This window comes from Ptiloglossa arizonensis, chromosome 5, assembly GCF_051014685.1.
Source record: "Ptiloglossa arizonensis isolate GNS036 chromosome 5, iyPtiAriz1_principal, whole genome shotgun sequence".
NCBI classification, from domain to species: Eukaryota; Metazoa; Arthropoda; class Insecta; order Hymenoptera; family Colletidae; genus Ptiloglossa; species Ptiloglossa arizonensis.
Genome location: NC_135052.1, coordinates 10,002,398 through 10,027,893, shown reverse-complemented (window position 1 = coordinate 10,027,893; position 25,496 = coordinate 10,002,398). Strand labels below are relative to the sequence as shown.

The 25,496-nt window shown below is 38.8% G+C and overlaps 1 protein-coding gene across 11 annotated transcripts in view; it reads right to left on the bottom strand.

Moving 5' to 3' along the window:
• Positions 1-25,496, bottom strand: part of LOC143146703 (hemicentin-1-like) — a 382,634-nt gene that overhangs the window by 85,605 nt on the left and 271,533 nt on the right. For all 11 annotated transcript variants that reach the window (XR_012992051.1, XR_012992055.1, XR_012992054.1 and 8 more), the window contains 3 exons: positions 18,267-18,451; positions 10,184-10,334; positions 1,895-2,006 (listed from right to left, as the gene is read on the bottom strand). Coding sequence is in view for 6 of the 11 variants with exons in the window: in XM_076311234.1 (XP_076167349.1) it covers positions 1,895-2,006; positions 10,184-10,334; positions 18,267-18,451 (448 nt within the window). In the remaining 5 variants the exon portion in view is untranslated. The remainder of the gene's footprint in view (positions 1-1,894; positions 2,007-10,183; positions 10,335-18,266; positions 18,452-25,496) is intronic.

Genomic DNA, 25,496 nt, shown 5'->3' with positions numbered 1-25,496 from the left:
TCAAGTGAAACGGTTTAACGAATGGGTCACCAATGACCCATAAAGTACGAACAATCAGATTTAATCCAGACCTCGCGACTGTCGCCGAAAAGTTAACAAAATGATCGCTTTCCCAAAGCTTCTGCTGCTCACAGTTTCCACTGCAACCCCTCATTTCCTTTCGTCGTTTGTGAAACTAATAATAATTGAGTCACTTTATGATCTCTGTCTCTTCCAAAATACAGTTTATCTCCGCGAGATATTTGAAGTTTACGAGACTATAAAACTAGTTCACTCGTTTGCGGAATTACAATTTTCAATTTTCGAGGACCCGTTTTATCACTTACGTTTGCAATTTGGACGTAAATAGACAAAAATATAGGTATCCATTGCAGTTTAGCGCTTGGTAACGTATTTGAAGGAGAACAAAAACATCGTCGAACGTTTATTATAATATTCAGGACGAATCGTTATAAATCGCTCTCTTAGAAATTTTGGGTATATCGGAGAGCAACATTACCGAATAAAAGTTATATATTCTTGTTTTATACGGTGTATTAACCTTTTGAATTCCAATATCGGTATACGGTCGATAAACCGTTTTACGATTACGTTATTTTGTGACCTGTAACAATTTTTTCTCGTAAACAGTACGGTATACGAACCGAGTAATAGCACCAATTCAGATATTTATTACAAGTTTGTAATCTTTTAGAACGACAGTTGCTTCGATACTGTCCACATTATACACGGTTTATGAAGTTGTCGTTTAAAGAGAAAATAGTAGCCACACTTTTAATACTTCGTTGAAAGATTTTTCAAAGTTTCCCTTTACATTTTACGAATACAGACTTAATAGCAAACTTCAAATTTTCACTTATTTCTGTATAAATTATTATTGTAGAATTATGTATCGTGGTAAAAGTAAAACAAAATGCAAACTGTAAACTCGAAATCATGTTCTTATTCCTACACGTTCGAAACACCGTGCGAACAACGTAATTATTATTCAGTTCTATCTGTCTGTAATTTCAATCTAGCAATTATTTTACCGCGCACGATAAACCAACGATCAAACACGATAAATCGATTTATCGAAAAAAAGTATTTTTTTATCGCAACGACATTTTTGTTCTTCGTTTCCGTTGAAAACTTTTATTCTCGGCGCTCTCCGGTGGCTAGTAAATACTAATTCGTTCCGCAGCAGCTAACCGATAGTTATCCTAAAAAGCGTTAGAAGGTATCGAAGTACGAACAGTTACTTCGAATTCTATCTCACTTTTCTGCAAAACTGGTGATAGAATTTATCGATCACACATACAGCATTACGAGTCTTTCGACCAACCGCGATTAGCTGCGTTGTAAAATAGGACGGAAGTAACGGGGAATTAAACCTCGAATGTTGCAGATTGGATTGAACTTGCAATTAGTCTACCTCGATAAAGATGTTTTATCGACGTAATGCGATATTATTATGTACCGTATAAGGTATTCGTTTTAATGAGTGGTTTCCAGCTTGGTTACTCAACGTACAGAGTCGTGTACAAGGGTGATAAAGATATTGAAATTGCAAAATCCATATTTATATTTATATATCTTTTGTGTCATACACCGGTGAGTAGAATTACGTAAAAAATGTCACATCGGTTTTTATGTGAAAATTAATTTATTCCGTGAACTTTCATTGTTTCCTTTTAAGTACTTTATCGACGCGTGATTGTTTCGAGGCGTCACGCGATGAATTTAAAACAGTCAATATTTTCATATTGTAATCTAAAACACTCAATTTCCCGTTTTTTTTTTTATTTTCGTATCGATTGTTTCTGAGTGGTACATACTAGAAATACGGTTCAGAGTGTTCGTGGCTTGTGCTCTGTTCTGGTAATCGATTTCGGTAGATTGAAAGGACACTTACCATATTACATTGGACAATGTAGCTGGATTAGCTTCGTAGTCGCAAAATATTAGAAAATCCTCGGTCTCGTTCACGGTGATGTTATTGGGTTTCATTCTAACTATAGGCGGATCTGCAACAGAGATACAGCTTTCTAGATGAAAATTGTAATTTTCCCTGTTGTGAAAAAAAGTACCATTTTTTAACATTCACTGAAAAACACAGACAGATGTATCGCAATAATTGTAATAGAAACCGGAGAGATATTATTCGTGAGAAACGAACGAACCTAAAACGCAAAATGTTTACGCACCTTCCATTTTTCGTCGTTCGCGATTTCAATTGTTCGTCGTTCGGTAAGAAATTAATGGAGTTCAACTATGGTATCGTCAAATTTATTCGAATAATTGAAGATTATTATTATAGAAGTATTCGCGAGGATTCGAATGCTTTCGTTGCAGTCTGAAAACAATTAGGAAGCTTGAGCTTCGGAATAAACTTCGATACGCTTAAACGAATCACCGCGTTACTTGATTGCAAAATGCGGGTAATTTAATTAATAATGGTTCGAGACAACCAAGGACAATTCAGAGAAGCTCCGCGAGAAGTTGAAAAAGTGGTGTCGAGAGGGCCTTATTTCACGAAGGTTTTATGCCGAAGCACGTATCGCGTAAAAAGAGCAAACTGAAAACTATGACGTCAGAGAACACGGTGCCAAATTGAATAATATACTGCACTGAACAGAGAGAGAGAGAGAGAGAAGGATGAAAATTTACAGTCTCGCGTGTAACGAATGAAACAAGAAGTTAACAAATTGGCGATACTGCCCAAAACACGACAACACTGTGTTCCTTTGTTGAAACTTGTTTCAGAACAACGTTATCGAACGAAACAAATCTGAGAATTCCTCACGGCGAGAGATTCCAGATTCTCGACGAGAAGGAGTACAAAAAATGTGTATTCTCTTGGCACTAAAAATAGAGAAAGGTAAAGAAAAGAAAGAAAAAACAAAAGAAACGAAGTGCAAGTCCAAGGAGGAGTTTTAAAGTTTCAAGTATTTCCCAGCAGCGCAAATGAAGGCCGTGAAAATCTTCAAAGTACGATGCACAGGATATCGGGAAAGACGTTCCAGAATTTAAAGCGACAATCGCGACAGAAATATAGGGTGTCCCGTGAGATGTAGCGGTAGCGAATGGGGAGTGGAATCCTGGCGAAAAAGTAAATCGAAAGTAACTTTCTTGGGCCCGAGGTCCACGAGAAAATCAATTTTGAAGATTTCTCGGGTATGCGTACATTTGACTAACAAGGAACAAGCGCAAAGTATCCGAAGGGCGCCCTTTTGAATGAAAAAAGGAGAATATCTGTGTCGGAGATTTATGGACGAGAAAATTGCGTTACCATTATTTCAATTAATTTCCAAGTTCAATTATTTTTCATCGATTTTAATTCGTTCGATTGTTCTCTGATTCAATGTACGAAATTATTTTAAGAAAGTCGAATCGAAAGCTTGGGAAATTATCGCGTCGATAGATATTCGAAACATGGATGACGTTCTCGATGCAACTGACTGCAATTTTAATTCATTGTTCGATCGTGTTCCGAATGTTTAGAAACGCACAATAATGTGTTAGAATGTTACCACCGTGTAGTTCTAATTGGTGGCCAGTTTGTGACGTTACCTTGAGAATGAATATTGCTTTAAGGATCGATACTCGAGTTGATTTCGTGACACTGAACTTCAGTGACCAAAGTCACGATCCTGATCGAAACGCCATCACCGGGCGACCTTCAGTTTTTACGATGAACAATGTCGTGACACTGGCTGTTACGACAGTAAGAGTCGTGACTTTACGATTAATGTCGCGTGAACATGCACGTGTACAATGTCGAGTAATTATTGCTTACGAGAAAAATGACCCGATCGATGATTTTTATGAAACCGAGCTACGCAGATAAGGGATTGGGCTATTAGACCGATATTTTTTCAAAATACCGAGCTTTGAAACGACCCTTCCGTGAATGGAAATATCTTACAAATTGATACAAATGGAACAAAAATATCTAATAAGAAAGAAATTTCATCTTCGACGAGGAATCGTAAGGTAAGAATGAAAATTTCACCGAAATGTAGATGGCGCCACTGTGTCTGTCGCTTTAAAAAAAATTTTGTTTTCATTTAGGACTCGGTGGAATTTGCATTTAAATTCGCGATAGCTCAACACCAATCAAACTTTTCATACACTAAACATTTCTTTCTATCACTTTTTAAGATTCAGTCAAATATTTTAACCTCTGTCTAAATATATTTCCATTTATAATTCAACACCAACGAAACTTTCCTTACGCTAAACATTTCTTTCTATCTCCATTAGTTTTCAAGATTCAGTCAAATATTTTAACCTCTGTCTAAATACATTTCCATTTATAACTCAACACCAACGAAACTTTCCTTACGCTAAACATTTCTTGCTATCTCCATTACTTTTCAAGATTCGGTAAAATATTTTAACCTTTGACTAAATACAATTCCACTTACAAACTCAGGGTTTACATCCCTCGAATACAAAAGTCGGTGAATAAAAGAAACACACGTCCGAAATTGTACAATGCTTCCCGTTTCTAAGATGTATATCTAACGTTTGACTAAATATATTTCCATCCATAACTTCGAGGATGGTTTTCATCCCTCGAACGCGAACGTCGGCCAATAAAAGAAACACACGTCCAATATTTTGTGGCGTTTCGTCCGCGTGCCAAGTTTCATAAAAATCGGACATCGTCAATTGGCGGCTGGGTTCCTTGACAGTTCTCGTATATCCGATGGAAACGTCCGATCCGTTCTCGCGATTCATTTTCAAAACTGCTCTTTCTTCCTTCAAAGTTCCCTCGCTTCCGTTGGTTCTTGTGTTTGTAAACATTCTCGCAAGGTCACGGTTCGATCCTCGTAATTTCCGCTATCTGTTCATCATCAACGCGAGCGCGCGCGCAGACAGGAAGCAGTTTCGCCGCGTTTCGCGCGACGAGACGCGCGCAGGGGCGAGACGAGGCGTACGCGAGATCCGGGTTTCTATTTTCGAAAATATGTCGTCGTCTGCGGAACGTCTCCGGATTAAAACAACGCTCGTGTTCACGGAGAAGTCCTAGGAAACGGTAGGGCGCGGATTCGTCCGCGTTCCGGGATATGTTTAAACACGGCAGTGCAAAATGCCGGACATAAAACAAAACTCCCGTAAGTACGTAGTCGCGAGAGTGGCATTTCTAAGGGGAGAGAAGTTGGAATCGCGCCAGCTTCGAGTTTCTCGTTTCCAATCCGTAGATAGCTTTCGTGCCCGGGTACAAAACGAAACTTCTACCGTCGCCCCGCGACGTAACTGGAAACATCAACGAGATGTACGGCTATCTATCTTCCTTTTTCGTATCGGCGCGCCAAGATCTTTCGGCCCGTGCACGTAATTGAAAGATACAAGAAGTTGCTTATAAGCGACGGGATTATCGGACTGTCCATCGGGATTTAACGCTTTCTCGCCGCGTTATCCTGAAACCGGACCCCGTAGGGATGTTCAACTTCACGATAGGAACACAGTCGAGGCTACCGAATCAGATTTTTCCTCGGGTGTGTTTGTTCAACGGGTTCGCGATCCGCGTCGATAAACGCGAATCCACGCTCAAGTGGAGGGGTCGAGCGATATTTCTGGTAATAAATATTGGCAACGATGGTAAAAAGGATACGATTTTTATCGAAGATCGTGTGTATTAGAAAGGGAAAGATAATTAAGTATCGAACGAAGAACGTAAAATTGAGCGTACGTTTGGTAGAAAGATTGGGTACAATTGTACGCAGTTATTGATCTAATTTTGAGAACGATACGATAAGAGTGCGATAAAAGAATAACGAAGAAAAGAAAAGAGAGAAAGAAACAAAGCGGATTATTTCGGTGACAAGAAAGAGAAAAGATACAAATAAACTGTAATAATACAGAAATAGAAATGGATGGCGTTTAAGTGAGAGATTCGATTAGCAATCAGGTAACTGTACGATGTAGATGAAATATCGATCATCGAGGGTAAACAATTGAATCGAACGTTGTTTTCGGGATAAACCAGAGTTATACTCGGAATTAGAAATGATGGTTGACTCGTAGATTGTTGTACGAATAAAAGTTTCAATTGTCGTAATTACGTATTATATTATGACTGTAATGTATAATTATCGCTGATACCGGTTCCGTTTGGTAGTAGAAGTAAATCATTCGGTCAGAGATGCTTGTGGACGATTCCGGGTTACCTTCATTTGGATTACTTTCATATTCCAGCTTCTCCTCTGAACAATGCACATTATTATCCCCGCGATGTACCTATGTGTTGCAGTTCTGAAAAAGCTTTAAAAAAGCTTCCAGTTTAAATGTACGGGCGATATTTGTTGAGTCAAAACTGCTCTGACCCACATGTGAATCAGTGAATTGTGAACGTGTTAATTAAGGTCCTTTGAATCTATTCACTATCGGGCATTGTCAGTGAGATTCTCATTACACGTTCTGTTTTTGCGAATAATTCTTTAGTTTCGATTACTCCTGCGGTCATTTTCACCGTTCATAATTATTCCATCTTTTGATACAGATTTACGAAACAACTGATTTTATATTTGAAGCATTTTTTTCTTGCCTGTGTATGTGCGCCAACTGGAACCAGATGATTATTAGCAACGATGGTTCGATATTTTAGAGAATGAAATACGATTCGGAAGCGTTGCATTTATCAGAAACGATATTGTCCGATCGATGTTGTCAGTATCGTTGATATTTTCTTTCAAGGTTGGCTCCAAGGATGATTATTTTGGGATTCAGAGTATTTGCTGCGGTCGAGAATAATACGTCTCGTTGTAATTTTGATATACATTATTCGAACGAGATATGCACTATTGAACGTATATAGGACGAGCCACTTGGGACCGGAATTATAAATGTGTCGGTTGCCTTTGCCGAGGTGAAAAGAATTCAAAGAGAGAAATGTTTGCTTCAAAGGGGCATATAATACGTTTATCATTGTTTTTTTCGAGATTTCAAAGTAAACTGGGAGGTTACAATACGTACGATGTTAAAGAGAAAGACAAAGGGGAAGTCCAAAGGTAACATAGATTCGTCTCTTAATCGAACAGGCGAACAGGAGATAGATTTTTCTATATTCTGTTGCATCGTAGAGTAACGGCTGGATATTAGAGATGCAGGATATACGCGAAACACGTACATGATTTTTAAAATAATAGAATCATTGACGTGGAAGAACAATACGATGAAATGAAAATATTGGCACAGAAAACAAACGGGATACAATGTTTGCTTAAACTGAATATAAAATCTTCGTTTCTTAACGACAAGCTCTGATAGAACTAATTAATAATACCGATACCAGGGTATAAAGAAACATTTTATGTCATTCTTTTCATTCTGTGGCTAATGGAATCGATATTTACTTTCGCAAAAGAAATTCTACAGTATCGATACTATTACGATTCCACTCGTTAGATATTGGTACCATTTTTGTTTATTTGTATTTTTTGGGGGGGAAATACCAGATTAAAACTATTTGGAAAAGCCAGTAAAATTTGTATTTTTGTGTATTTGAGCTTATGTTATCGCTTATGTTCGTATAAAAATAAAAACGAGATTTTTTTAGGAAAATCGTAAGAACCGAGACGTAGAAACTTCAAGATTAATCGAAAAATTGTTAAGCTTTTGAAGGAAATTCTACTTTGACATGTGAGTCAAGAGAATTTAAACATCAAGGGGGTTCTTTTTTTGGCCAATCAGAGTAACCGCATACGTTCATTCGGTTCAACGTTTCGACGTTGATTGCGGTTCTCTGCAGGAATATAAAATTTCTTTAAAATAAAAATATAAAGACCCAGTAAAAGGATAAGAAATAAGAGAAATATAAAATATATATACTATTACGATTATTATTTTTTTTTACGAAGAATTTGAATTTTTCCCAACACTTACATCGGTGGGATCTGGTTCGCTTACATTGTGTTTCTTTACAAATTTTTAATTACGGAATATTTAAATCTTTACTTACTTAGAAGAGAGAAATATTTGGTTAAAAAGTATCGTATAATTCAAATGTCATAAATTTGCAGTAAGTAACGAACAAGAAGGTAATACAAATTGTATATAATTCCGATGTAATGTTATCGAACGTGGTAAATTTATAAATTTGTTTAAATTCGATATTTTTTTATACGAAATAATACCAATTTGTATTAAATAATTTATAATTGCCTTTACTTCGACATACAGGAAACGTTATACAGTCGCTGTGTCATTGAATTTTTTATAATTTTTTAATTTGACTTAATATATTATATTTACATGTTTCTGATTGCTTCATTTCGAATCAAGATATCAAATTTAAACAGAAACTAATATAATATCATTTTTTAAAGTCTGGCTTAATGCGAATAAATCAATAGAATATAATTCTTAGAATTTAATTTCTGCGTGATTTTCAATACAGAGGTCTAAAGAAATTCAAATAACGTTAATCCTGCGTTTGTACATTTTTTAGGCGAATTTAAGTATCGCTACTGCTCTTAAAATGAGATCTTTCTTCGGTAATACTCTTTTTTTCTTTATGTACGAACGCAAGTTGAATTAACACAGAACGATTCTATTTCGGTTAATTGAAACTATGGTTATACGTTTCGTCCAGGATGAAAAAGTAAATTGGAAAGAGATAAAACACGAATATACACACGTGCACAACCAACGCCTGAAGTGTAACTTAATTTCAGGTCGACTGTATTGACCGTTGATCACACATCGCAAAAAATTGGGTCGAAGAATGTCAAGAACGTTGTGTACTTTTATTTCTTCGGATCGTTGAGGATACATTAGAAACAACTCTTTACGGCTTTTTTTTTTTTGTCACCGAATCGTTTTCCGAGAAAAATTTTCGTTTTAAATGTACCTCTCGTTTCTCGTATTTTCGTGAGAGACAAATGTAGGTGAATCATTTGTCTGCAAAGTTTCGACGACAATGGCCTCGGTAGCCACTGGCAACTTTATCGGAAAATGTATACGAGTACAATTGTTAATTGCAACTATTAGTTTCTAATTCCGTGTTCCTGAATTTTGCACTTTCAGGACAGTTTATCCGAGAAATAGAATTAATTCTAATTATGCTCCGATTCTGCATCGACGTTTTTTTTGTATCGTAAACTCGTATCGTTTTTTTCTCGAGAATTGTTACGTTTATTTTAGCTTTTTATCGTTTTCTTTTTCAAGATTCGCTAACTTTTTTTCTAACCGAGTAATACACAAATTTTGTATCTATATACGTAAGTACACTCGAAGCACGAAATTGTTCCGTCGTGAGGGCAACTATACTTAAGAGTAGTATACACGATAATCCTTCACGATACGTTTGACAGCTGCGCGACATTGAGTGCGCAGTATCATTAAGCCACCGACAGCACGAAGGGACAATCGTTAACCTTCCGAAAAATCTAACCTAAAAACGGTTAATCTATGATAGGACGTATCGCACGAATATTTACGAAATAATAATGCTCTGTCGATAATACCATCACGATGTATAACATTTTAAGTAGGTTACTCGGATACAAGTTTTAAATCAGGGATTTCTTTGTCAGATGCTTTGGAAATATTCGAACGATTAACGAAAGAAATAAATGGTTTCGTGGTTTGAAATATCTACCGTATCGAATACTTATTCGCTTCTTGGTAACATTCTTAAGAATAAACAATTGAAATATTATTTCGAACAATTATTTTTTATTCGAGGTATCGAAGGAATGATCTCCGAATAGAATCGTTGACGCAGAGATTGGAAAGTTGTATACTTTGAGAGTATTAGCTCGCGAATGTATACTTATCGAAACGTTCTTATTTCTTTCGATGAATTCTATCAAGTTCAAAGTCTTACACAACACGAAGCGTACCTGCGGCTTACTTTCGCCGTGTATAATGAAATTAAATGGAACGGGCTGTATCACGACCTAATTAATTTATGTTGTGTAATTTGAAAATATTTTCACGTCGTGCTTTTCTCTTGCACTCTGTCATAAATAACAACGTTAGAGTCACGTTATTTCATATGGAAGGTGCGTGATTTGCGCGCGCAACCACGGTGACAAATTTAATTTGAACGGTGGTATGTGGAATGATTAAGGGAAATATTTCATCCGGATATCTATGGTGAAAAAAAAAAAAAAAAATGGAAATAGTAGGCGGGTTCGTTGTGGCGAATGAAAGGAGCAGAAGCACCGGGTGAAAGTTGTGTCTCACTTACATAAAACTTCAATCGTGGCCGTCTCTTTCATCGGTTCCAGGTTGTCGGAACGCGTAACCGAGTTCTCAGCGTAACACTTGAACGTTCTACCGTTATCGTATTTCGAGGCGGTAAAAGTTAAGTAACTTACAGTTTTCGACGTGCCATCCTCCTGCGAACAAAAAGCATTAAACGAATATTAAATTAGCACGACATTCATTAACAAGCATTCGTTGATTGGCGAGTTGTTAACGACGAACCGTCTGTAATAAATGAATTCCAGTTACTTGGAATCCTCGAGTACTCGTGTACGAGAAATTCTATATTCCTCAATTTTCTAGTTACGTATATCTATTGTTTGTTTCGTAGCAATTTATAAAATCATTCTCAACGAAAAAGTCGATACTCGAGAATCGGTGGCAATATTTCTTTCTCCTCGATTAAATTTGCGATATAAAATTTACCCAGAATGCGTATCAAATTTGCCACATTCTAACTTTTACCACTTCGAAGTTATTGAAACAGTATAATTTTTCCCCCTCGGAAACTCGAGATTCTTTTCTTAGCCCCCGACTTTGCAAATTTCTTTTTACTTCACTCTCGAACGTAAGATTTTTATTTGTTTCAGAGACTCGCGACCGTTGTTTCCTCTTTTCGAACTTCGGATGCTCCTTTTTTCCCCGGTGTATGCGATTTTACTTTTTCCTCGTGGTCCGAAGTTCCACGATTTCACCGAGAAATCGAAACGCGTTTAATTCGCAGTTACGTTTAATGAATTTAAAAAATGTGAAAAAATCACCGAACGTGGTGGTCGTGCAATTGGAACGGTCCGTGGTTCATTTTAGGTAGAAAATCGACCAAACTAGTCGAGGAATAAGTTGAACGTTGGAAGGTCTATCGTTTTATGACTTGTTCTTCCTTTTACGCGCGATCGTGGACGAAAAATAGTGCGTTCTCTTTTTAAATTATTGAAATTTATTTCACCGTACCGTGTAAACGTAACAATATTCGTTACGCTACTCTTACTCGGGGAGAGGTTCGTGTAACGATCCATCGTAACAAAATGGTGGTCCCGCGCCTCTTGAAATCCACCGTAACGATTCGAAAAGCAACTTTATCGATGCCCCTATTAATTAACGATGCTACCGTACGATTTTTCGACGCGGCGAGGCCTCATTTTCTAACCACTCTCCAAAATCGAGCCATCCGTTTTGCAAAACGCGCATATTCGTGGTCGTGGGTTTCATATTTCTTCGGAATTCAGTTTCATGCTCCGCTGGCAACGGAGAAACGGAAGCTGTGTTTGCTTGCTGGTGAACGCAAAAACGCAAAAAAGAGGGGAATAAAAAGAAAAAAAAAAGAAAAAAGAAAAAAAAATGGCTAGAGAGGCCGCGCAATCGGAGAACATAGCGTTCGCAAAGCCATCACTTTAATTATTGCGCGTTCTTTTTTTTTTCTTTTTTCCACGACGCGTTGCGGTTGTTTCGTAATCTAGTCCCGACGAGGAAAAATGCTTTCTTCGTTACGAACGTGGGCAAGGATTTTGTTTTACCCGACGAATAAAGGATTAATCAGTCCTTGTGCAATCAGCTCGTTTGCGCGACACTGCGTAAGGGAATTCGATAATCGTAGGACACCTATAGAAATACGAACGAAATCTAGTTCCCGAAACGAGTCGATTCCATTTCACGAGATTTGCCATCTACGTGCCCGCGACAACTCACCTATCGCGAAACACACGATACACCGCTCGAAAGTTTCGTTGCTTGTCTATTTTTAATTCACGAACAACTATTACCGGTAAAACGTTTACGGGAGAAACAACGTCGCGTTGAAAATCTAATAGAGAAGCTCGTTAACCTACAGAAAATCATAAACCGGGATTCTTGAACAGCCAGCCAGGCCATTGTACACATCAGAAACTCTGAAATTCAAACAATTACCTGTCGCGGGCTAACAAGTTCCAAGAATCACAGGACAAAAGCCTAAAAGGGAAGCAGGTAATCTTCCTCTTCTATCCGGGGCACAGTTATACGTCACAGTGTAAACCAAATACCACGTCGTATTACTACATTGTGAAGGGTGGCTGTACGTATACGCACGTAAGATACAACGAAATTTGCGTATCAAAACATGTGGACGTATCTTCAAGAGCGAATTTAGCGAACAATAGTAAGGAAGATGGTTTGTAGATACATTCGTCCTATTAGACCTACCATTAGAGTTGCAGATATATCTCTGCTCAATTCTTGACAAGAAATCTGTATTTAAATGTTTATTTCCCGATTTTCCAGGAAGACAAAAATACGTTGGAGAGGACACTCGAGGAATATTTGAAAATTTTAATGGACTTTGAGCAAAATTGATCCATGGATCATAATACGATAGTTGCCTCTTGACAGTGTGTTTCTCCGATTGAAATCTTTACGTTATTTGTACAAATTTTGGAGGCGTGTTTCAAACGTATCTTAAAGGGAATTAAATTGTACGTAAAAGGATGAACAAATCTCCAATAATCCACATTTATTTTCGTTGGGAAGTATCAACGTATTCGTCTCTGTGAATTTTTTTAACGGTCAATACGCGATCCAAGGGATATCGAACATTTTCTTTTTTTCCCCGTAAAGAATATTCTTTTGAAATTTTCTCGCGCCACGATACTTTCCTTCCTTGCAGGATCGGAAAGTGGAAAGCAGATTTACGGGACTGTGCACCAACGACACAACGAAAGAAAACGAAACACGTGAAAGTTGTTCAAACGGATCCACTTCATTTCGCGCAGACCGCAGTGATTGCATCGGTGAACGTTTGCGGTATATAATTACTTGGCTCTATGTAAATTCTGTCTGTTGCCACGTACAACGCTGTACGATTAGGTCATTACGCCACTCGTGCCATAATCAGGTACTCGATAAACAATGCTAATTATGATACTGCGGCGCGCGAAACGACAAGCGCTAGAAGTATAAATCTATACACGTGACAATACGAGTCGTATTCGGGCAAGAGCGATTAACGACTCGTTAAATGCAAGCGCGATACAACACCACCTTCACCGAATGGAAAACGAAACATCTAGGGACGAATCGTAATACGAAAAACTTGTACTTTACAATTGATACGTGCTCCGTTTTCGACTATTTTCCATTCCATCGGTAGCAACGATTTTCATCTCTTATTTTACAATTTAATTATTTCTCCATGATCAAATTACGAACTGTTGTTATAATTATTCACGATTTATGTTCCATTTTCGGACGACGACTCCGAAAAAGATCGAGAACAACGCGCGAGTACAAAACTCGTTACAATAATAGCGACGAAAGAGTGTCGCTCTGTAATCGAAATATTTGCGTTAAAACGGAGTAAATTTAAACGATGTTTTCAAGTATCGACATAGATCCGAAAATACCACGCGATGTATCCGTTTTTCGATGAATTTGTACCGTTGGATGTAACACGGGACACGTGCATATTATCGCGAATTTATAAAACCAACGGTACGTTTCTCGATTCCAATTTTCAGCAGATTTAATCTCGGATCTTCGGGATATTATCGTCGACGCGAACACGATGATTGTTTTAAAGTGTACGGAGATAAATAAATGAAGGACCTCGAACGATCGAGTGTAAAAATTCAACGTCGAGTTTCGTCTAAGCGGCGATAAGCGAGCGAGCACACCGAGGAAAGGAATTAAACGACGAATCGGTAATTCATTAATCGCTCCAAAAAAGAAAGAAAAAAAAAAGGCCCGCAGCGTTCGAAACGGCATTTTATCGTGTGCAATCTCGTTCTTTGTTAGAGAATTTAGGACGCAATTACTCGTAATAGCGGTCGTGTGAAAGACGATCGAGTAGACGTTCCTTAAAAAGTGGGCAAGTAAGGTGATCCGATTTCTTATTCAGCGATCTAAGTTGAAGTGACTTTATAGCCTTAGATATTGCCATAATGGATTTATGATGGCGGCGAGGCATACAGATTCACGGTATACGTGTACGCGTTATTACGGCGTCGCGCAGCGAAATGACGTGTAATGATTTTCCGATGCGACAAGCCTGGAACACTTTATTCATCTGCGAAACCGCTTTTTCATACGCGACTAAGAGGATTTGATTCTGTTCCGCGAACGACGTATGAATGATCGAACAGCTGATTGGTCGAAACTTTAACGCTTGCCGCGCGAAACGAAACTCGAACTCGAACTATTCGTGTTTACGTTTGCTTTAACATACTTATGGCGGACGTAAGTTCTTCAACGATCGATAAATATTTTCGAACGTGGATTCCATACACATTATCAATCGACTAATTGCTTTTCCTCGATAAAAGACTTTAATTGAAACTTTAATCAATTATGGTAAAACGTTCGTTATTCGAACTAACGAAAAAGCACGATTGCTCGAGACGTTATTTTTCTAGCGTCGTTCGGTTCTATGTTTTACGTCAAATGACGTAAATATTATAAATGGAGAAATAATACGAAAAAAGGATTTATTTAACAATTTTTTTGCCAAACTATTTTCGTCTCCAATGGGTTTCAACGAAGAAAGAAAATAAAATAACAATGATTTTGAACAAAACGAAGTTAATCCATAGATACGTATTATTTGAACAGTGAAACAAACGTTTCTATCCGTGGATTTGGATATTTTTCAATCTATACAAATCGATAATCGAATTTTAAATTAATAAAAAATATCGTGAGCAAAGTTGTTAATTTCAGTCAGAAATTAGAAAGAGACTTGAATCAGTGGGAAGAAGTAAACACGAGAATGTTCTTAGAAATGTTTAAAGTTATTTTTAATACCGGATATCGTAGCTTTTCCAATATCAATACTTCGCGATTCGTTTAATCGTCGTTAAATTAATAATTTCTTAAATTCTCCGAACGCTTTCTCTCGACTTCGTGAATATTACGAGACGACAACGCGATCGTGATCGGCGCTTGCAGACTTTTCAGGTTCGGGTAGACAAATTTGTAATATGCCCTCAATTTCCATTCCCGCGGAGTGACGGAAACCTCAATCGCTAAATAAAACGAATACTCCATAAACGATTTCGACATCAGTGCTAACCGAATTAATTCGTGGCGAACAATTTGACCGAAATCCGCGCGGAAGTATACCGAAAACGTCGACTGAATTTGAATAATTGCTTTCTCGCTTCAAGTATTATCAACTGCAAATTCTGTTTATTCAGTGAGGGAAGTGGTTTATTGCTCGCGAACTCGCTGCAGGAGACATCAAGTCAGTTTATACAGCGAGCTCGGCACTTTCTTAGTTAAAATATGTGTTCTACCAGACGTCTCGGTGCGTTAACACGAATCTAGGGAATGCACGCCGACGAAAAACGCCCGCGACGGATCAAAATCGGAGATTTATTAAGATTTATTCGGTTCTTCGATCTTATTGCCACTCTGGCCGAACCGTCACTGTCTAATAACGTTTTAAATACTCGGAATTTGATCGAAGTTAATCGACCCGAGCTTAAAACATGAATATTCTACGGGCGAAATGACTGTTTAATATTTATACGAAGCACGAATATGATAATAAAGTCGAGTTCTTTTACTGTTTTTTCGTTTCGATTTTGTTCGAGGAAAGTAATTATTTTAATAAAAAATGACGGAGCGAAGTACAAGCGATGTCTCTCAACGACTTCGACCGCCTCTTGAATTAAACATTATTAACATTTTTTTTTATTCTCGCAATAATTTTTCCTAATTGTAAGAAGTAATATAGTTTTTAGTACCGAGGATACTTGAGATTATCTACCGGGCGTGCTATTTTAATTCTGAAACAAGATATACCTCGACGCTTAATTTATTTATTACTGGCTAAGATTATCTCAGATTGAATATTCTTTTAAGAGAATTCTACAGAGAGACAAATTTTCAAAATAAAAGTATAGAGGTGTGTCTGTTCTAGTACTAATAGTTTCCAATATATTCACCGATCAAGGTATTAGAATCGTAATCCTGTAATTGTTGTGTCGGATTGTTGTCTTGGAGGAACATAAATAAACAGTGGACAGTGTTCTAACGCTCCTGTGTAAGCTAAATATCTCAGCCAATGTTCCGTTCGAAGGGAGACGACGTCAATGATCTATAATTCAAGGTCATCGAAGATCTAGGTTAGGCCTGGGTCGTTCACACGACCTTCTTAACTAATTACCCTTTGGCAGTGAGACTGATAGTCGGCTAGGACACGACATAATTGAAACGGGAACATGACAGGAGGTTTGCTCTACACACACGTGCCATCCAGAGTTTTAATAAAGGCTGTTATAATGCTTTGCATGTGAATCTCGTGCAAGATACGATCATTGAACGATGACTTACCACCTGCACGAGCTTTTTGCTAATTACTTCTCCACAGTGGGACTGACAGTTTGTTAGAACACGACGTGACCGAAGTATTAGGTCGTCCTGTGAGTTCGCGACGTTAACTATGGAATCGTTCCTGTTTTCTTCGGACGTCTGTATACACACGATTTTAACGCGTTCAACATTTGCAACATTTCTCGTACCGACAAACATCTCGTTTACCTTGCACACTGGTTCTACTCGAAAGCTTCGCTACAGTGACCTGAAAAATCACCTCTCGTCGGTGGAACTACCAGCCAATTAGAATTACAAGTATAATTTCAACTGTATCTCCGTGAGGTGTTATTTAGATCTACGTGACCATTTCCAAGAATTTTCAATTCCTGTAAATTGAACAAAAATATTTATCTCGAATCTTTCGAGGTTTTGCACAGATACCTTTCGAATCCTCAGATCTCCGAGAATTTGACCAATCCCTTGTTGATACCTTCATGATACATTTTCAAGATTCGATACCAAGTACAATGACTCAAAAATCAATTTTTGTATCTCTCGGGTCCAGAATACCTCGATTTTCGAAATCTCTTAGACAGATGGCGAACCATTTATACCGTCACTGAATTCGACGATACGGATGCCTCAAATTAGAGCCAATCTGGATTAACCTGAACCGTCACGATTCTATGCGTAGATGGAGGAGAAGGAGGAGAGTAGAAGGATTTGCTCTCTCGCGAATCTCTATTTCGATGTTGCTGGGTGCGGTCTCCCTGTCTCGTTCTTATCCGCTTATTCGCTTAGACGAGATTCTATCCTATAACTGCATCCCTCTCAGAATTCGAAGGAGGGGTCATCGCACACATTACTCCTTTCCCACCTTGTTCCCACTATATGCTCACCGTTGTCATGGCTCTTGCACTCAGGCGTCTACCGTAAGACGCAATCTCTCTGCTTCTTGATGACTAGAATCGAGACTTTCAATCTCCGGTCTCTGGGGTACGCCCAGGTGCGTGTGACTAGCTTCTAGTTGGGAATGAAGTTTTCATCCACCTTTGTTCTTCTATCGGGAGAAGTTTAACTCGAACGATGGTATCGCATCGCGATGTATATCTTTCCTTTACTTTGTTTTGCCGCCACGTTCAACGAGTACAGTTTCGTATTAATCGAATCCAGGGAGGATACGTATAACGAATGTAACTCAAAGGTTATCAACGGACGTAAAAACGTACTCAAACTTACAATCGCTATTAAAGTTCCCTTTGTTCTTTCATCGATTTATTTCATCGATTACGTTTCACGTTCGAGGTTTCAAAATATTTTCATCGTTTCGAGAACGGTTTCTTTCGAAAAGGAAGCGCACGTGACATTTGAGAAAACGAATTGTGTCGTGTAATTACCGGTGAGTCGTTCAACCCTTTTCTCGTACGAAGAAAAAAAACTACACCTGTTCCTAATTTCCAAAATTAAAATTCGAGAGTTGAATTCGATTGTTACTGGACTGTGTTTATTTCGTAAGTTTTTGTATCAGGTCGACGAATCTTTTGTTTCGGTATACGGAGAAAAAATGAGAGAAACTCTCTGCAAGGGGAGCCGTGTTCTCGAATCAATTATGAATTCTACTTAATTTCAATTTAAGATTAAGAGTAACCGGAGCCGTGTCTATAAAACATGAATCTCACCGGGAGTATCGAAGGTTTCCATTAAGATTAGACTAAAACGTCGGGCATCGATCGTGCCCCGTTAATTTTGCAAAACGGACCAATTTCCAAGACGGTACTCACGTTCTCGTGCACTGTCGTATTGAACAACTTCAATCTGTCGTTGCTTTCGTTCAAGTACTCCGTGCCGTTCTGCCAGGTGATGTTCGCCGCGGGTCTCGCTGCTCGCACGGTGCACTGAAGTAGGACATTCGTTCCTTGCACGACGTGGCCTACCACTCCGTTTAAATCCATATTCAGTGGTCGTACTGGAAAATATGACGTCACGTCGTTGAAATATTTGAACTCGTAATACGATTACATATTATCAAAAATAACCGGTTAACCGGGAATAACCGAAACGATTAATATCGGAGGGTCTCAATTCGTGCGCAGAATTATTTCACGTACATTCTAAATTTGAAACCACTTCTGTTACTTCGTACAATTAATATTCAACGTTACTTGCACCAAACGAATGAAACGAAAATACTTTCTTTATTTTTGGTCTTCCGAGAAGCTTCTAATCTTCGTATCTTCTAGATAACGTACGTGTTCATTTCGCATACGGAGAAAACAATACCCAAGTATACATCGCTATACGATATCACGAACTATTACGTCTGTCTACTTTGTTTTGTACAAAAATACGAAGAAAGAAACTACAACTTTAAAGTTTTCCGAACGAGAAGCTTATATTTTTCCATTCCGTGTAACGATACAAATTTACCATCAAAATTTAAATAAATTCTCCTAAATGAGTTACCGATGAAAGTACGGTGTACAGATTTCGATAATGCGTTGCTTCCACGATAGATTCCATTTCGTTAAATTTTTCGTTCGATTAAAGTAAACGAAGTCGAACGAAAGACGCGGTCGACAAGTAACGATAAGCTTTACAACCGTAAAATGCAATCTCGTCGTTGGAACTTCTATCCGAATTTTTATCCCCGATATTTTCAGGGGACTCGATTCGTTGACACCGCGTAACGTTTCATCCACCGAATCCATTTAAATTTCCCTTTAAGGGATCCGTGGTAGACACGCGCGCCAACCCGAAGAAAATAAACGATAACCCCGGTAAAGGACGCATTATTCAGAAAATCCAATTATCATGTTACGGGGACTTGACAGTAATGCAATCTTTTCCCTCGGCTCTTTTTCATCTAACAGGAACGCGAAGCTGCAACTGATTCATGATACGTTCCTTATGCTATGTACGCGTGCGTGCACGTACACACTGACGGGCAACGTCAATTTAGATCACTATGGACGTATCTAATGTACCACCTACGCAAATCAACTGCGTCTCGTGTCTGTTCTAAGAATAATATTATTCATAGTGTGTAAGCACAAAGGTGTGACAGCTACGAGGAGTGGAGGGAAAGATTGAGACGGGGTTTGCACAATATGGCGGGTATCAATGGGTAGACGAAGAATTCCGAAGAATGTCGAGAAATCGAAAAGTCAAGTTCTGCTACTACACCTTCGAAATATCTGTTGCCAACGAACATGGTTTCAGTTTGTACAATTTTTCCTCGTTTTTAAAATTTAGAGTTTATACACGAATAATTACTTGTAGTATTTACGGAATGTCTTGAATCGTTGCGGTTGCTTATACGGAGCATGATAGGTTGATCGACCTGTATGAAAATTAGGAAAATAGACTCTGGGAATGATTAGTTTGGGATTGGGTTCGATAGGGTTATTCTTACGTTCGATCGATCGTGGAAAGGATCTGAATTACTGGAAAGTATCGAAGAGTGAAATATTTCTTAGAAAGAACCAGTTGTCGAAGAAACGGAGGAAGTCGAGGCATTTCCATTGAAAATAATACTAAAATGTAATGTGTCAATATGGAATAACCATTACGCTGAGTTCACGATTGCATCATTCTTAATCCCTAGGTTAAAGTTGTTTCAGACTTTGGACATTAAAATGATCAGATAAAGAGTAAAGTTCCGGTTGGAACAGAGATATTTGTAACTTCCTGTACCAAATATCGATGTATCCCTAACTCGTGAGAACGTCAGGCGACTACGGACGAGAAGTTTGCCGATTGATTTTTGAAAAATCAAAGACCCGGGGGAAGTTTTAACAGATTGTATTCGAACTCCCGATGCAGCAGGTTTATACAAGCTTCGGTGTATATAAAATTCAAGAAACTGTCTAAAAATTTCTCATCAGAGTGTTCAAGCTCTCATCTCCGTCCGTAATCCCACAAGAACATTGTTTCGCTTTTAGATGAAATACCTTTCGGGCATATGCGTGAAAAGTTTTCTGGCTAAGGCAGGTGGTTGACGATTTTGTCATTTTCCCTCCCAAGTAATTATGCTCATTATGAAATACTCGACAGCCATTCGGACCAGAGATCCCCGACCTTTTTCGATCCGCGGGCAAAAATTAGAAAACGAATTCCGATGAACGTTCCGTGTATACGAAATAAAATAATAAAATGAAACGAAATGAAATGAAATTAAATACGAAATAATGAATATAATAAAGTCGGGCGTAGCAACACGTAAATATAGATTTTAAGCTGTAAATTAAAATATACGTTGAAATGTAATTTGGACCGCTTTCAATGGCTTCTTTGATATCGTTCTAGTTTTCGAATCAGCTCATAAAATCGTGGCTTCCACTAATGGTTAAAGCTCAACGCAGACGGGATGCATTGATATTCACGCAACCAATAACGCCAAATGAGATCATTTGGTCAATGCGTGCACGATTACTTTGTCGAGTCGAAAAATATGTATATTATTCGATGAACAGTTCCATTGAAACGTTACCGTCTGGAATATTTTATGAGAAATTTTATTTGAAAAAAAAAAGAGTTACCCAAAATATTTTATCGAATTTTAAAGCTAAAAGTAAAAATATTTTACGCAGCGAACTTTTTATATCTTCCATGATCAAAATTTGCATCGCGCTCTAGGGGTTAGGAATTCGTGATTTAGACCGCAGGATCGGGCGAATAGTAGAAAATATTCGATGGAAATAAATACGAACTATACAGCCTTCGTGCTCAACAATGTTCCAGGATTGTCGAGAAAGATCGCGTGCGATCAAATGTGCATCAAAATACACATCGGCAGGAAACGTTTAAAAATGTGTACATACGTATCGAGAAACGAAGCATTATGTTAATTTTTTTTCTACATCGGTGGAAAATGTTTACAAATTTGCACACTCGTATCGTTACACTAAGCATTGTTTTAATCGATTTCTACATCGACGAAAAATGTTGAAAAATTTGTACACTCGTATCGATAGACAAAGCATTGTTTCAATTGATTTCTACATCGACGGAAAATGTTGAAAAATTTGTACACTCGTATCGATTGTTTAAATTTGTTTATCATTGTTTAAAGTTTTTCCAACCGAGGACACGCGTCGCGTCTCTTGCACGTTGGTTGTAATTAACCATAATTCCAATTCAGTTTCTCCTAGTCAACACTCAGGTTCGCAAATCGAGTTGTACAATGTCCCGATGTTAAGGTTTGTCGACGTTCAAGTGTCTTTCTACAAGTTGTGTTAGCAACTACCTGTTCGTTGGAAATGTGGAAACAGGAAACAAGGCGCAATTTAATAATTTTACCAAGTTGGAGAATGGTTTCGTAGCAACGATTAAACGTATTGTACGCTGAAACAAACGTTCCTCAAAATTGTCACAATTAACGAGACCGTGTGAGACGCTACGTACTCGACGGGATCGATGTGTCGGGTAATCGAACGAGTCGAATTTTTCGGGACGTCCAATGAACGAATCGATCGATTCCCAGTCTGGTTTTTATTTCTCTACTCGTTATTGGTCACGTTTTGAGGTTTATCTGTTTTTCTTTAATACGCTTAAACGCCCTGCAACTTTTGTACATTTTATTCCCCCGCGGTTGGATCCAATCTGACAGTGTCTCGTTTCACGTGACTTTGATTGAAATTTAAATTGCACGAAATCGATAAATTTATGGCCCCGTCGTCCGAACCGTGTGGAACCAGACGCAAAGATATTACAACAGAAGGTACGGGAACAATCTTTTCCCTTTTGTGCTTTCAACGCTGTTCGCGTTTAGTAAGCAGTAAAATTTTTAAGCGCTAGACGCGTTCGTGTTCGTCCGCCATCACAGAAGTCGTAAAATCACGCGGAGATTTCGGAAATCCGTCATAAAGTTTACGAGTGAAAGCTTTCGTTTGTCGTGTTAGGCCGACAGGAAACGAAGAGAGGAAGTTCCAGGTGGAAAGTTCGGTTTCTGTCATCTCGGCTGTTTGTGTAATTGAACTGCAACCAAAAAGGTGGGTCCGTTTGCCGGGTCGAATTGCAACGGAGCTCGTTGTAAATGGAAATAAAAGTACTTGGATGAAAATAAACAAATATCGCTAAAAACTCCGGGTCCTTTCCCTAGGTTGCGAATTTAGTTCCGTTTTCGAACGAGTTTAGAAAACTTTCTGCGCTAGAGACCGACAATCCCGAACTAAATTACAATTTTCGCTAATCGACTCTAGAACGATATCGACTGTTGTACGAATTACCCTTTAGACGAAAAAAGAAGAGTAGTTCTCGTTGGAAAATTACAAATTCCCGCTTAAATCGGCGACTTTAAATCGAATGTAAAGTTTCGGCTGTTGCACGAGATTATCGCGAGAATAGATTTTCACGATAACGATTTCAAATTTTAACCCAAGGGGAAGGTAAAATACTCGAACGACGAGCAATGAAAATAAATAGTAAATAATAAATAATGCTTTACGTTACGTCGTACGAATACAATAAAAAAAAAAGGTTCGAAACCTGGAAGTAAAATATTGAAGGTTATTGCGGTGCAAAGACGAAACGCGTTTCAACTATTATCGAGTCTACGAGGCAGTGGAAATATGCAATGCGGGGAGGAAATTTATAATACAACCGAAAAGGGAGCGGCTTTACGCGAAAAAATAAATCGAATGCGTGGAATAATATTTGCTCATACGTGGCTCCGTTTTTTGAGAAAATCAACTTTGTAAAAATACATCGGGTACGCGCGCGATCGAATACGACTTGGCTGACGTCTGTCCGTTGCTCGTTAGTTCTACTTGTGTTCGCTACGCGTTCGTAAATACAAACGGTGCGTATTGACGTTGCGTGTATACGATGTGTACACGAGTGCAACAATCGTGGCAAAAGTTTATGGCAAGTGCTTGGACACATTGTCAAAATAGACGAGTACACGTCTGATCGTGAAATGCGCGATGCGACAAGCGAAGACAAAACCTAGTCTCCCATTGTTTTCAGAAGGGCACTCCCGCAGATTGGCAGATGCCCCGAAATATCGGTTTAAGATAGAAAAGGATCGTCGTCGAGACAGCCTCGGGTCGGCTGGTCTCCGTCGTTTGTTTTATTTTTTACGAGTAGCGAATTGTAGTCGAACGAGCATTCGATACGATATAATTGATACACACGGATACGATAGTCGCGTGTCTCGATAAATTTCAACTCGTTCGCAATCATATTTCATTTACGCGTAATTAAGTACATTTCAATTCCATCGTTAATTTATCGGGGCCGGAAATAAGTATTTCGAGATGTTTTTATTCGAAAGGTATCGATATTTGAAATTCATTTTGAATAATATTACAAATTAGAAAGAACGACGCGCGTCGATGCATTTCTTCTTTGACGAAAAGTTTAAAAGAAGGTTTTTTTTTTATGAAAAGGGATTGAAAAATGTTGTATTCTAGGTCGATGAAGTCTCATCGGTAAGATCGATCCTATAGTTTATTGCTTTCGTTGCAATCACGTTTGAATAATTTTTATTCGAGAATCAACTGCTCGATGACTGTTCAAGTTTATCCAGATGCTAAAAATAACGAAATGTTATATTTAAACGTATTTGTCCCCATCTTGTTGTGCTTTTGTAACGATAGCCTCGAAATGGACGAAACACCGTTCGATACGGCCGGGAGATTAACATAACCTCGAAAAACAGTCGCGTTCGGCATGGCAACGGATATGGTTCATATTCGGTAGTGTATTCCATACGAACGATAACACGAGATAATGTTTTGTTTTACGATACGTGTTATTATTGGTTTAAACGATGCGGCTATGGAAATTTCAACGTCAACGAGATCGCTCGAGCTCCGGCGGAAAGTTATTGGTAACAACGGTGAAATATTTTGACGATTAAATTGTAATTTGAATTTTTCAAATAAACGTCCAGGCCTTGCGCGATATTGTGAAAAATTTATTTCCACGCTTCCGGTACATCGACGCGTACAGTTTGTTCAACTTCGAAACGATCGTACGATTTGTTATCGAACACTGGGATGATCGCTATTATCGTGGATAATCGTCCATTTTTTTTTTCCCCTCGATGGTTGTTTCGTTGTATCATCGAGGACTACGTAACAGAAATTCCGCGTGTAATTCGTCGTGACATTCGCCGAACGAGTTACCGTGTATTTCGGTCTCTTCATTTTTTATTCGATCACCCCAATTTCCGGTTTTCCCGACGAGCTACATCCGCGGCGGTTCCGTGTTCGTAGCTTCCTGTTCCGGTGAAACATTAAAAAGTTCACACGGGAATCCTGCGGTTGGACCGAACTTATTTCTTTCGCCTCGGTGTAGCCCACTTCCGTTGAGGACGAGGGAAATTCGTAGAAGAAACTTTTCCCTGGACGATTATACGAAAGATAATTCTCGAGCGAAATCCAGCGCGCGCGAGGGCGCGAGGCAATCAGCGAAACGACGCGGGAACAACGCGACGAGAAAAACTGTCGATTCGGAATAGAGGGCGAGCAAACAGAGAATTTAATATCGGGGATTGCATTTGCCTCAAATCGCGTCGTGTACGCCACGCCAGGCCCCGTTCGCGGCAGGGAACCGAAAGAAAAGGTGACAAGTATCCATTCTTCGTTTTTCCTCTTCTTATTTCGTGCAACGCGCAACGTTGTACACCGACTCTTTCGAAACGAGTTCTCTCGCACACCGCGCGACCATCATCGCCCGCGCGCACAATCGCTCATCGCGAAACGGTTTATCGGTCCCGGCTCGCGCGGTTTTCCAGAATAATAGGGAAATGTTTTAGCGCGCCCGGAAACCGGATGTCCCGAGAAGATAATTGCGGCGAACGAAAGTGATTTTCTCTTCCGTGGCGAGTCAAAAGTGCTTTTCGCCGTATTCGAACCTTGGTCGTTCGCCTTTTCTCGAACTCGTCGGTCAATCAGAATCCCTTGCCTCGGTATCTCCAAACGTTCCGCCGAAAACTATTTCTGATAATTGATATCTTTCGTTTCCTTCGTCTTCTCCGTCGTCCGTACCGTAAAATTCGTCCCTCG